Raw genomic sequence first — 14,907 nt, 5'->3', positions numbered from 1 at the left:
TTTAGTCTGGTTGGGGTCGGCAACGCTGCAGAGTAGCACAGTACCTGCGTGACTCACCATAGATGTAGAGAAGTAGCTCCGGCTACAATGTTCTTCCGCCAGACGCGAGCGCCAAAAGTTACCGACTGCAGCTTTAATTTAAGTTATTTATTCTTTCTCGTGCGGCCCGGTACCAAATGACGCGCGGACCGGTACCGGGGGTTGGGGACCGCTGCCAGTTAGAGCCTTTATTTATCCTGAGGAGGCTGGGCAGTGACGTCACATCTGTTGTCGTTTGTCTGCCCGTCCGTTAGGAGGCGCCACGCGCTTCCTCAAATACTCTCGTTCAGGAAGTCAGATCGAGCGTGCAGCTGGTCTTTTGCCGCAAACAGTAACTGGGATTAATGCTTATTTTCCATTTTTATCTTAGTATGTACTGATCTCGTCAGAGATGAAATAACCTATGAGCAAATTCATCAGTTTATCGCGATTCACAGAGCAACGGGAATATAACGTCAACTGAATATCTAACGTTACGCAGGTAGGATGGGCTTCACATTAGAATGAGTGTTTTCATAACAATAATTTAGCAAATGTCGAAGATATTTAACATTGTTTTAACTAGTTTTTTTAAATAATGGTTGCGTACATTCATTATTTCCTGTGCAACCAAAACTCAATTTTCCTGCAATATTAAGATGCTGTTTGTTATGCCGTTCATTTAGAAGAAGTCAAATGTCGTCGTGGTTGAAGAAAGCTGGAGGCAGACGACCGCCACCAAAACACAGCGGAGGAAGGTTTGTGACACATCTGTACATTAGTGACTGCGTTTCAAAAGACTGGGAACTACTGCTTAAATATGTTTGGAACATTCGAAGAATTAATATGACGCTTTCAAGTCCTGTCTTGTTAGGCAACTCACTAGGGTTTAACACACAGACTACGTTTTATATTTCTGATGTTATGTTTATCATAATCATGTTGATTTACTCCAAACAGTGTCTCAAATCCTCCCAGATCTTGTCGAAGAACACCATATCCGATGAGGGAGGACAGAAAAGATGATCATCCAGAAACTGAGAGGTAACGTTCCCTTGAATATGACAAAAGAGATGTTTCTTTTTATAGTCAACAAAGTGCAATGATCTTTTTCCAGATTTAAATCTCAATTTTTTAGATACCTGTTTCTCTCCTTCTTTGGTTGTGAATTATTATTCATCTAAAATCTAAACCCCTTTCCCCACCGATCTTCCTTCATTTTACAGCTTTGAAAGTTTAGATGAGGGGATTGACTACTCTGGCACTGCAGACTATGAGCATTCACCACATCAGTCAACTGGTAGGATTTTTTGTGTGTGTAGTAAACAACTTGGTTTCTCACTGCTGCAGTTGTGGCAATTATGAGAAATCTTTTTGGAGCCACTTATTCATGTAAATGTGTTTGTAACAGCTGTTTCACCTGAAGAATATGAGGCATCGCTTCAACGCAGTGCCATATACGAGAGGTTCTTCCAGCAGCTACATGGAGATGGTGCTAAACAGCCTGCAGACTGTGTCGTCCTGTCCGTGAACAACCAGAATGTGTGCGTATATACTGCTGGTAGCAGTAAAAATCTGTTGCATTAAATGTTTTTATTGGGTCAAACTTGCTTTCTGTTTTAAATAGAAATGCATTTTGCAGACTTTAGGTCATGAATTTGCATGTAGTAAAAAAAACATGGGACTTGTTTACTTACATTTTGTGTGATACTGTAGGTTTTCTGAAAATTCTCTGTTGTGTGAAGCTGCTTCGTTATTGCTTAAAGTTAGACTGACGGGGTTCATCAGGTTTAAGATCAAGAATCCGTATGTATCCAAAATCATCCTTGATGGTTAAAAAAATAAATTCTGATGGATATTTTATATTACAAATAATCCAAAATCTTTAAAAGGAATTAAATATGCATTCGAGCGGAAAACAACAACAAAAAATGTCCAGTATTCTAAATGTTCATCTTTTTCAAAAATGGGTCCACTATTTAACAAAAGTCTCAGAAATGCTCTTATTCTTTACATTTGGCTATTAGTCTCTTTATAACCTTTATAAAGTGTTAATAATATTTTACTAATATTGCTTTTTTTATACTGCTAAAACAAAAACTACCACAACAAAAACACTGAACATGATCCATCCATCGATGACCGTTAAAATGAATCTTTGAATGTAATGGCTAATTCTAGACATTGTCTCCAAAAAAGAAGTTTAATTTAATAAAAAAAAGCAAAAGTCAATATGTATGTTGTTAATTATATTTATCTAGAAAATCAACCGCAGATGTTTAAGTCCTGTGGCTTCGCTTAAAGAAAAGTATTTATTCTAACCTGGCTTCATTTTAATACTTATTTATTATATCTTGCATTCAAGATGGGGGTCTTAGAGGCCTGCCCTAAAAACATACTCGAATGATTTAAAGTTTAAATGTAATCTAATAAAATGTTTCTATTCCACATATCCAAAAAAAAGAGAAATAATAAAAGACCTTTAAAACGTTTCCAGAAATGTTGAATACACATTTTTCATTATTAGTTAGGTCTCAAGCATAAAAGTGTTTTTCTAAGTAATAAGTTTAATTAGTTTTTCTTTGTCCCCCACACGACTGATTTAAGTATGTCCAAAAAACTGAGATTGTAATCACATTCCTTGTTTATTTACCCAACTATATAAGAGCTTCTTTAAGAAGTGATGATATTCAAAATGTTCAGTAATCAAAGCCATATTTCTAAAAAAAACAAAACAAAATTGAACCAAAACAATTATTAAAATATGAAAAACACAAAGAATGCTATTATCAAAATAGTGAATGCAACTTAGAAATTGAACATTTTAATATAGATTGACTGCAAACTCATACTTCTGTTTTTATTAATACACAATGGCCCGGTTTCATAGACAGGGCTTAGCCTAAGCCTAGGATTAAGCCATAGTTCAATTAGGACATTTAAGCAATTTTTATAAACATGCCTAAGAAATAAGCAATTACTAGTGTTCATCTTAAGACAAAGCAAAGGCACTGGACTGTTTTAAGATCAGTTAGTGCAAGTTTCTTTCAGTTGAAACAACTCAGATTTGCATTTAGTCTAGGACTAGGCTTGAGCCTTGTCTGTGAAACCGGGGGCAAGAATATGACCCAAACAAAACACAGTCCCATTTTTGTCATCCAGTTAAAAGATCTTGTCATAAATGTGTTGATAGAAGTGTTTCACGTTTTATGAATATCCATTTTACAATGTTTTAATTTACAACGTTTTTGGTAAAACATTTATACATGTTTTTTATAATATCTTAATCCTATTAAATTTGTGTAAAGTTCTATTATTAATATTAAACTGTAACTTTTATTTACAGTTTATATATTGAAACTTAACATTTATAACTTATGTCCTTTGAGAAGAGTGATGCCTCACACAAATCATTTATTTGGCTAAGACAAATGAAACACCTTAATTTTCAACTATTTTCTAATATTTAATTCACTTTGAAAATGCTATCTGTGTTGGTTTATTCATTTGTGTAGTGTATTAAAACTTGACCCTTTCATTACTGCATACACAAACGAGGCCACACCCAGCACCTCATGCCCTCAATAACATGGTGCTCAATAACCAGATCTCTTCTTCTTCTTTCAAAGGGATTACCCCAAATCGATAGGCCAGTGTTTGCAGGAACGTGGCCTCTCGGTGGAAATGCTTTACCTGCAGGTGGAATCTGGCCTGACGCGGGCCCTCCAAGATGTCCGCTCCGACGGTTCCCCCTTATGTATTCTCGTCGAGCAGACTAATGTAACTCTCTCCTCGTGCACAGTAATCATATTTTCAGAGTCCCTCAAAAGTAAGTCCCGACTCCCACAATCCACCCCCCCCCCCAAATTTTTTTTTACTAATTTAAACAATAGTTAAATAACCTTAAACAACCTTGACTTGGTGGTGGGCATTTTTTAACTTTTGGTCATATAATAAACAAAACCTTAACTATTATTCTGTGATTGCACCTAAAGACATACATTTATCTTTTCTGAAAATATACCTAAAAAACATTCAACAATTGCAAAAAATTTCAGAACAGACTAAAAGGAGAATTCATTTATATTAACTGCAAAAACATCAATGTAATCTTAATGTAGACCTGCAAGCAAGCAACCTTTATCTTTGTGTAGAAACATGGTTTCTGGGATCTATTTACTAACATTTGAAAAATAGAAAACAAATAAATGTCACTCTCTTTAAGTTTTTTTAATTTATTATTATTTATTGCATTGTGGACACAAAATTCAAAAAATTCACGTGCCTCCAAATTAAACCGTATAATAGCTTGTAATTTTGCAACAATTTAGTTTGTTTTACACTTTTTTTCGTAAACATCAACAGTTTTGATTGGTCAGAATAAATTATCCATACTGTATAAAAAAAGACATTATTATTATAAAAGATTTGTGTACAAATGTTTTTCCATGTTTTTACATTTTTAAAAATGTTTGCACCATTAAAGCCAAGCAAAAATTAATCAATGTAGTGCAAGTCATAAACCCCCCCCCCCCCCCCAAAGAAAAACATCTAAAAGATGATTTTGACCCTCAGCATCACATTAAAATAGATGAAATGCCCTCTACAAAAGACCTGCTTTAATTTACTTTTTTTTTTTAAATCCATTATTTTAATGAATGTCCACCACTTAATTAAAAAAACTTCAATATTAAAATAGTTCAGATGTTTAATATACCGTATTTTCCGGACTATAAGTCGCACTTTTTTTTCATAGTTTGGCTGGTCCTGCAACTTATAGTCAGGTGCGACTTATTTATCAAAATTAATTTGACATGAACCAAGAGAAAACATTACCGTCTACAGCCACGAGAGGGCGCTCTATGCTGCCAGAGATGCTGCTCAGTGCTCCTGAAGCCTACCACAGAGCAGCATAGAGCGCTCTCTCGCGGCTGTAGACGGTAATGTTTTCCCTTGGTGCTTGGTTCTAAATAAATGCGACTTATAGTCCAGTGCGACTTTGTTTTTTTCCTCGTCGTGACGTATTTTTGGACTGATGTGACTTATACTCAGGTGTGGCTTATAGTCCGAAAAATACGGTAATTACTAAAGCTTTTATTCCTATATAACCTCACCTCAATGAAAAGTTCTCTTAAAGCTGGAAAACACTTTTTAAAACACTAGGCATCATGTACGTTTTGATTTTGTTAATGGATACACAGAAAAACTTAACACACACAAACACACACTTAACAACTAGAACTGGATCACACACTACTAGACTTTCAAGTCTAAAAACAAACCAACAGAACAAACTTATGCAAAAACGTGAGTCCTTTTTAAACATGTTAAATTAACTGTTACATTTTCGGAATGTACAAATTTGCTATTACACAATGTCATATGTAAAAAGTGAATGCATATGGAAGTATAAAACAATTGTCATGCACAATTCCTTTGTCACATTAAAATGTGTAAAAACTATTTTAAAAGCAATCTTATATAAACTTCAACTCTGTTAAATGTTCCCTCTCCCAACTTTCAAGTGTGCTCATGAATGTGTCCTTTGAGTGCATAGTGAATTTTAATGTGGTAATTGGGTTAAGCAGTGGTTGCCAGACTGCAGTGTGTTGCTGATGAGGTAGAACTCTTGTGCACACTGCTTCGACTGCAGTGGCTCACACTGAGCACCATATGTAACCCCCTTCCCTCCTCTGGCTGACCCTTCCTCTGCCTCTCCCCAGTTCATCGAAATATGCCCAAAGAACAGGCCATGGAGTTTGTGATTTTGGAGTTCAGGCGCTTGAGCGGTTCACAGCGGGTGCTGGACCCCACAGAGGCTGCGGCACGGGCGGCTGAGCTGACGGAGGACTACCTGGAGCGCAGCAAGCTGGAGCACCACACTGTTCCCTCTGCCACCCGCCACCTGCTCTTTCTCCTGGCCGAAGGTTTGCACCTGTACCCAGAGGAGCTCAACACACTGGCGGAGTATCTTCAAAACCGCCAAGACCATCTGCAAGGTGAACATGCTTCCATGTCCTGGCCTAGTTACATTCATGTAGTGCTCTCTTTATAAATGATTCTCAATTCTCATCATTGATACATTTTAATATGTGATATAATTAAATTATCTCAAATTAGATTTATGTATGATTAATACAATTCTAAATGAATGCACAATACAAAAAGCAGTGTCTAGGTAGCGCTGCTGCGGGGGGGTTTCTAATACAACTGTTGAGGGAGTGCTATAAGATCAAATGGGAATACAAAAATATTGGCTATAGTCTCCCGTTCACCATTATAGAAGTTTGACTATGACAACTTTTGCTTGTGAGATCCCAAGAATTGTGAAAAAGGTACGTCTACCAAACAGGCAGATATATAGTCCTGTCATTAGCACAATATTTCAACTTAAAATATATTTAAAAAAAAAAATAATGAAGTAATTATACATCTAATTATATATGAAGTTATTATTTAAACGATTACATTTGAATATTTATACTTTGTGTGTGTGTGTATATACACACACACACACACAGGGGTGCACATAAGTGGTCCGCATGTGCGACCAAAATAAAAAATATGTTCTGTCTGCGCATTTGCGTATCGACATGGTTGACAGCTGTTAAACACAATTACCATTTTAGATCACAAACTGTACTATATAAGTTTTATTTCCAACCTGAAAGCATAAATCTAGGCTATGCCTATCGTTTCAAAGCACAATACAAAACTGTGACATTCATCCACTGACGCTCTTTAATAAGCAGCGCTAAATCCAGAACACTTGTACTTGCTTGCTGGCAACCCGCCAAAATAAAAGCCTGCTGATTTTAAGTTTGAATATGATGAAAACGCTTTTATTTATTTATTTTTAGACACTTTTATCCAAAGCTACTTCAAATTGGGGAATACATAAAGCGATTCTTCTTAAAGAGGCAAAAAAACAAAGTAGTAGTGAATATTAGCACTTTATTTTTAAGTTTACTATAAAATAAATGTATTTGTATTTAATACTAGGACTGACTTTTATTTTTTATATTATCACACACTATTATTTAGTTAATTTACTATAATTTTCTAACCAAAAAAAAAAACTAAATACATAAAGTGCAATAGTATAACTATTATTAATTCATTTTTTATAGTTATATTTAATGGGTCACGCTATATGCAGTGTGAGGACCAAGCCAGATCTCCAGGTTCTCTTATGAGAACCAAGCTGAAAAAATTGTGCACCCCTGTGTGTGTGTGTGTGTGTGTGTGTGTGTATATATATATATATATATATATATATATATATATATATATATATTATATATATATATATATATATATATATATATATATATATTTCATGCTGTACCCCAAAATATCTATTATATATAATTAAAATATTATAAAATTGTATATTTTAAATGATGTATATAGTTATGTAAATATGTATATAGTTATAAGCATTAAATCAGTATCTCTTTACTACCACTCTGTTCTTTTCCTCTCCAGTATCTTCCGCAGAGGTGGGCAGTGATGTTGCTCCTCTAATAAACAGCTTGCCTCCAGGGTTAGGAAAGCCCCCACCACTTCTGCCTGCTGGGTCTGGACCACCACCAAGAAAGCAGGCAAACCCACCCTCAGGGTCAGGAGGTACACCCCCGGAACATCACATGGGATTGCAAGGTTTGTTTTATATATATTAGGGCTGCACAATAAATCCCATGTGATTTGTCATGTGCACCTTGTCAGTAAAGCCGGTTCTGTGATTAGTAGTAAATCTCCATCACATGCATTCAGATGCAGCGCCATTTACTACACAGAGCTGTAGTTCACTGACAAGCACAGATGAATCTCATTCAATGCGTTGCTTGTTAGCTTGTTATAATTATGTACTTTAAGATGAAATTATTCATTACATTAATTTGTCTAACCTGTTTATGATGCCGATTTAATGCAATATTCCCTGTGTTTCCAGGCTCGTATCCTAAGACGAAACCACCTCCTTTGCTTTCAATGCAAAATCTAAAGCCAACTTCCCACAGATCAACTGGCCCTCATAATCTTTTAACCTCTCGGGCTTCTTTGGTCTCACACGGTTCTTTATTTAGTTCCCCGTCTAGAGGGCCAGCAGCCCCTCATAGTCTTGACAAGCCCCAACCTCTGCTTGGCCCAGCACCTACACATGGGCCAACGTCCACCCGTGGCCCTCTACTTGATACGCCTCTTGGTTTCCCGTCCTCTAGAGGACTGTTGCAGCATCTGGGGGCACATTCATCACGAGGACCACCAATGATTAGTGGACCCCCACCGCAGAATGGACCCCGGGGTCCTAGAGCACCACCACCTTCACTCAGGAGCCTTCATATGGGAGCCTTAACCGGTCAGCATCTTCTCGTCAAGTTCTAGTTATAATCGCTATTTAGAGTACTATTGCTATGGAAGGATCTGTCACTAATTTTTCCTTTTTTCTTTTGGTTCCAATTGTTTAAATTTTTTTTTTTTTCCATCTTCAGGTCCACGGCCTCCACGACGCCTGCTCCCTGGATTCTCTCAGGACATCTGATTAAATCATAGGCCAATATTGCCACGTAGTACACTTGATACATTCTGAACAGGCAGTTTTGTGTTTTATATTTTTTTAGGAATTTGCCTTCTGTGTTTTCTTTAAGGATCCCTTGAGATGTTTAAAGATATACTGGTATGGAAATAAACCACAGTGGTGTTCTCTTTATTTCCACAGGTGTACGCTAATTTTTTAAAATAAATATAAAAAATGTCAGTGGCATGAATGTGCAAGAGATATCTTTAAATATCACTGTTCTCTATACAATGACTGAATATATTTCATATACAATTTTTGGTGTGAGACAATAATATGAGTAATAATATGAATATTCCACTTCCAGCTTATTTAAAAAATCTAAAAACACACCATTGATTAGACATATGTCTATGTATATACAGTTAAGACCAAAAGTTTGGAAACATTACTATTTTTAATGTTTTTGAAAAAAGTTTCTTCTGCTCATCAAGCCTGCATTTATTTGATAAAAAATACAGAAAAAAAATGTAATTTTGTGATATATTATTACAATTTAAAATAATTGTTTTTAAATTTGTTATACTTTAAATTATCATTTATTTCTGTGATGCAAACTGAATTTTTAGGATCACATGATCCTTTAGAAATCATTCTAATATGATGATTCATTATCAAAGTTGGAAACGGTTCTGCTGCTTAATATTTTTTCAGAACATGTGATACTTTTTTAGGATACTTTGATGAATAATAATAAAAAAAAAAAGCTATGTTTTTAAAATATAAATATTTTGTAATAACAATATACACTACCGGTCAGTAATTTGGGCTCAGTAATTTTTTTTCTTTCTTTTTTTTTAGATAAAATCAATACTTTTATTCAGCAAGGATGTGTTAAATTGATAAAAAGTGATCGTAAAAAATATATTATTAGAATATATATTATTCGAATTATTATTATTTTTTTTAATAAATGCAGTTCTTTTTAACCTTTTATTCATCTATATTAGACAGCAGAACTGTTTCCAACACTCATGATAAATCAGAATATTAGAATGAATCATGTGATAGATTGGATGTTACATGCGACACTGAAGGCTGGAGTAATGATGCTGAAAATTCAGCTTTGCATTACAGGAATAAATGATAATTTAAAGTATAATAAATTTAAAAACAATTATTTTAAATTGTAATAATATATCACAAAATTACATTTTTTCTGTATTTTAATCAAATAAATGCAGGCTTGATGAGCAGAAGAAACTTTTTTTCAAAAACATTAAAAATAGTAATGTTTCCAAACTTTTGGTCTGTACTGTATATATTTATACATTGTGTGCACAATTATTAGGCAAGTTGTATTTCTGTGGATTAATTTTGTTATTGTGCAACTACAGTGCTCTTGGTCAATCCGAAATGTTAACAAACCCAAACATTTAAGTAGTAAAAGTGAGGTTTTGGCGTCCCTAAGAGAATATCTACATGTACACCATTATTAGGCAACTATTAGTGTGCACAATTATGCAACTAAATGAAAAACAAAGATTTTCCCATCTCACTTGTTTATTTTCACCTGTTAACTCAATTTACAAATAAACATTTCTGAAATTTCAAAAAGAAACCTCCGCGACTAGGGCTGGGACAACGCGTCGAGGTCATCGATGACCTAATATGCGCATCGATTCGTCGACCTGTTTTTATTTCTCTAAAAAACGTTTACCTTATGTGCGCTGAATATACGCGATGGCCGGATCAACATTCTGTCCAACATTCTGTCCAACGTTATATAACCAATCCAGGGTTTTTTCTGCATTGATCTTTTTTTTGGCAGCTGTCAAAGCCTTATTTGATCGGTGAGTGATGTAGAATAGAATGACTGCGGCGCCTGACAGGGCGAGAGAGAGAGCCCCGGCTGTGCGCGCGCACTCACAGTCTTCAAACAACAGGAGCGCTTCTTGCTCTCTCTCCCTCCCTCGTGCATATTAATCAAAATCATTAAACACGATAGAAAAAGGGCGAAACGCCAAAGTTTCACGCGCGCTCGCGCACTCACAGTCTTCAAACTACACGAGCGCTGTCTTGCGCTCCTCTCTCTCTCCCTCCCTCCCTCCCTCGTGCATATTAACCAAAATCATTAGACACGATAGAAAAAGGGGGGAACGCCAAAGTTTCACGTGGAGCATTCTGAGATATGTTTTTTTCTCCATGACAGGCTGCTAGCTCCCACTGTTAATTTTTTTTTTTTTTGGAAAAGCACTCTCTGTATTGGCTTAAAGCCCTCAAGTTTAAATTGGTTACTTTCAATTGCTCTAAACAAGTATTTTGGGTGACCTTTTTTATTGAATGCTAGACATCAAGTTGTTGTTATTTTCATCTGAAAGAAGAACTTTTTTCAGTAAGCTAGACCCTATGTGTTCAGTAAGCTTGTTTCAGTAGGCTATGTGTTTTCAAGGTTTTATTGAATGCTATCTCTATACAAGTGCAAAGTAATGCATTCTTAGTCAGTCTTTTATTTTGTAATTTTAAGAGCAATAAACATATATTGCAATGTTAAGGAATTCATGTTTTTTTCATTCAGATATGTAAATCAACATGTATAAATTGTTAGTAGTCAATTAATGGGGAGATATTCGAAATCGAATCGGTCTGAAAAAATTAATCGCAACCACAGCCTCCCAGACACTGTTCAAAGAGGTCTACAGTTTACCTTCACTGTAAATTTCCTGCTTAAGAAGGGCCCAGAAGTTCTCAATAGGGTTTAAGTCGTGTGAAGAAGGGGGCCATGTCATTAGTTTTTCAACTTTAAGGCCTTTACCGGCCAGCCACGCAGTGGAGTACTTTAATGTATGTGATGGAGCGTTGTCTTGCATAAAAATCTAAGTCTTCTTGAAAGATGCAGACTTTTTCCTGTACAACTGCTTGAAGAAAGTGTCTTCTAAAAATTGGCAGTAGGTCTGAGAGTTGATTTTGAGTCCATTTTCAACCCGAAAAGGTCCAACTAGCTCATCTTTAAATAATACCTGCCCATACCAGTACCCCACCTACACCTTGCTGGCGTCTGAGTCGAAGTGGAGATTTGTTTCCGTTACTGATCCAACCACAGGCCCATCCATCTGGTCCGTCAAGAGATAGTCTCATCCAGGGCCGTATTAAGACAGTGTGGTGCCCCTGGGCACTATACCTCAACTGCCCCCCCCCCCAATAATTAATTAAGTTCCCCAATAAACATAATTAAGGTGATTTCTCAAATCAAATGTAATTTATTAACTTGTCCAACTACCGTATTTTTCGGACTACAAGTCGCACCTAAGTTTAAGTCGCAATAGTCCAAAAATACGTCCTGACAACATGATCCTGACAAATGATCCCTGGAACATTTTGAATTGTAGCTAAACGTCAAGCGTCCTTGTCTTTCTTTAACGTTCTTTTTGCAAAACCACTCAATTGACATCTGTCCATTTTGATTCATTTTCTGTTGCCGTTAAAAAAACGACACATTTGCGCGTACTTGTTGTGGACCAACTCAACTCTGACAGATTGGGGACGGAAGGGGGGGACTGATAGTGGTCATGTAATCTTTATTTATAATTTATTACTATTATTGTTGTTGTTAAGTTAGTGTTCATAAACGAGTTATGTATGGTCTTTTAAGAATTTCAAGTTAATAATAAAACAATTTACGAAAAATATTTTTAAAGCTTGTGTCATGTGGTGCCCCCCTAGTTGTTGTGAATGGTTGGTGCCCCTGGTCACTGGCCCAAGTGCCCTTATGGATAATCCGGCTCTGGTCTCATCTCATCAGTCCACAAAACCTTTGAAAAATCTGTCTTCAGATATTTCTTGGCCCATTCTTGACGTTACAACTTAAGTGTCTTGTTCAGAGGTGGTCGGGTTTCAGCCTTTCTTACCTTGGCCACGTCTCTGAGAACTGAACACCTCATACTTCTTGACACTCCAAGTAGGTTGCAGTTGGGGAATATGGCAGCACTGGAGGATAATGGGTTCCTGGTAGCTTCATGTTTGATTCTTGTCAAATCTTTGGCGGTTAATTTGTGTCTTTTCTTCTAGACACGTTTCTTGGAACCCTGTTGACTATTTGCTACAAAACATTTGATGGTTCTGTGATCACGCCACAATATCTTAGGTATTTCAAGAGTGCTGCATCCATGTGAAAGACTTTATAATTTTTGACTTTTCAGAGTCAGTTAAATCTCTTTTTTGGCCCATTTTTTTCCTGAGGAGAAGAATCTGTCTAATAATTATGCACACCTTGATATAGGGTATTGATTTCCTTAGGCCACACCCTCCCTCGTTACACAAATACACATCAAATGATATGCATTAAATCCAATAAGCATTCAAGTTTATACAGCTTGGACTTGGAAATTATGGATAAAATGATGATATGGTCAAAATAATCACTTGCCTAATAATTGTGCATACAGTGTGTGCATGTGTATGTATATATATACGAATGAATGAGTCATTGACAAGACTTGCTGCCATGGCCTTTTACTTTCACTTTTTAAAGTATTATTTCAGTATTTCATTCAAAGCATTCATGCCACTTCTGATTCTCTTAATTTATTGTTCAATTCATTGTTTGTTTAAAAAACAAAAAACAATTAATAAATATAAATGTATTAATAAAAGATGACACATTTAAGAGAAAGAATTCCATTGCAAAGATGCCCCTGCAAATCTCATTAAGTCAAATATTGCCTCATAATATGAAGGTAAATTTTTGTCATTGATCGGAAGTTGCTCCTATATATATTTTTTTTAAATGGTGTTTCTCCCTTTTTATTAAACACAAGGGCTCATTAATAATATTTACATTATAAGCCCCCCCACCCCCTAGCCCTTCCAAGCTAGAGGTAAAGTATGGAAGTTCATTTCTGCCACATTAGAAAATATTTTAAATGGTATATCATAATTATGAGATAAATAAAACAAAAATGACATTGAATTTCGGCTGTTTATATCACAACTAACTTCTTATAATCTCGATTTTCAATCTGATAATTACGACATTATTCTAACTTAATAAAGCATGATTTTGTTATATATTTATTTTTAAATGTATAGGAAATCGGTTTATATAGTCAACATAAATGGACAGAGGAAAAATACATTATTTTTCTGGAAATATATGAGGTCATCTTATTTTTCTTTAGTTTCTTAAAGAAAAAGTAAAATCCAAAAATGACATTTACGTGGAATTTAAATGTTAGTCAGAGAGTCTGTTACCATTTACCTCACTAAATGGACAAATTATTTCCTTATCTTCGCCTAAGACAAGACGGGCTTGAAACATGAGCGTGTGTAAATGATGACGATTGATATTTCTAGATGAGCTGTCCTGTTAAATAAGGGGAGATTCTTAATGTTACAAATTAAATATAAATGTATAAAATTTTGCGTTGTTGCAATATGTATGACTATTTTATCACCACAGAGGCAGAAAAAAGCAGTAACAATCCACGAAACACGACGCTATCTGAGTGCAAGCTAATTTTAACCACTAGATGGCGCTGTAGACCTTCGTAACATACGCTTGACGCAGCAGTTCAGTGTTTCATTTATGGTCGTATTTATCAAAATATCCATTGCATTTCTATTACATACATTATCTTCTCAGATGAGATTTGGTTATACTTTATTTGAATATTTCATTTGAAAAAGAGAAACACTGAAATGCAGCATTTAATACGATTTAAAAACAGAATGAACCCAAATTGTTTTCGTTCTCTGGAACACATTACTAGGGTGAATGAATGTATTTTCCCTCAGTAATAGTAAATATCATTTTCTCATGAAAAATAAACCATTGGGAGATACATCGAAGGCTTGCAGAATGTAGCTACTTTTGAAATTTAATAATAAAAGGAATCTGTATTTGTGCAGCGTTCGTTGGCGCACATCCTCCAAATTGAGCGAGAGAATATTGCTTTCAGACGACATAATGTTTGAGGACAAATCTAGATAAACGTAGACTACAAACCAAATATAGAAACAAGACTAGATATTTTAAGGACAAAAATCATGGTAAAAAAGTAAATGCTGCTCAATATATATTTTTTTCATTTCAAAAGAATTAATGCCCTTATTTTATTTGGTATATTTTAATATCACATGTCAGAAGTCTCCTTCAAATACTTGCTATGGTTTCACATAAATGTTTCTTAGGCCTCGCGTGAGAACAAAAGTAGGTTCTGGATGGATCTCTGCATAGTCGTATACAGTAAATACACTGCATGTTAATCCTAATGGCACACACTGTCAGCAGATGCATGTCTTTAGTAGGGCATGTTTTACAGCTGTTCATCTCTCCACTTTCTGATCACAGACCCTCGACCGCAGCTGTTAAG

The 14,907-nt window shown here is 35.5% G+C and overlaps 1 protein-coding gene across 6 annotated transcripts; it reads left to right on the top strand.

Annotated features, from left to right (window-relative positions):
- Window positions 1–292: 292 nt before the first annotated feature.
- LOC132156185 (nuclear receptor coactivator 5-like) lies at window positions 293–8,726 on the top strand. Of its 6 annotated transcripts, none has more exons than XM_059565082.1 (10): window positions 293–520; window positions 711–776; window positions 997–1,062; window positions 1,245–1,318; window positions 1,430–1,562; window positions 3,648–3,847; window positions 5,742–6,017; window positions 7,507–7,680; window positions 7,973–8,377; window positions 8,511–8,726. In XM_059565082.1, the coding sequence occupies exons 2-10, from the start codon at window positions 715–717 to the stop codon at window positions 8,558–8,560; spliced, it is 1,440 nt and encodes a 479-aa protein (XP_059421065.1). In that variant the 5' UTR covers window positions 293–520; window positions 711–714; the 3' UTR covers window positions 8,561–8,726. The 6 variants fall into 6 exon arrangements, with proteins under 6 accessions (XP_059421065.1, XP_059421061.1, XP_059421064.1 ...); XM_059565078.1 differs by having other exon boundaries at window positions 976–1,062; XM_059565081.1 differs by having other exon boundaries at window positions 708–776.
- The last annotated feature ends 6,181 nt before the right edge of the window (window positions 8,727–14,907 follow it).

This window comes from Carassius carassius, chromosome 13 (genome assembly GCF_963082965.1).
Source record: "Carassius carassius chromosome 13, fCarCar2.1, whole genome shotgun sequence".
NCBI classification, from domain to species: domain Eukaryota; kingdom Metazoa; phylum Chordata; class Actinopteri; order Cypriniformes; family Cyprinidae; genus Carassius; species Carassius carassius.
This window is presented reverse-complemented; position numbering and strand designations above follow the sequence as displayed.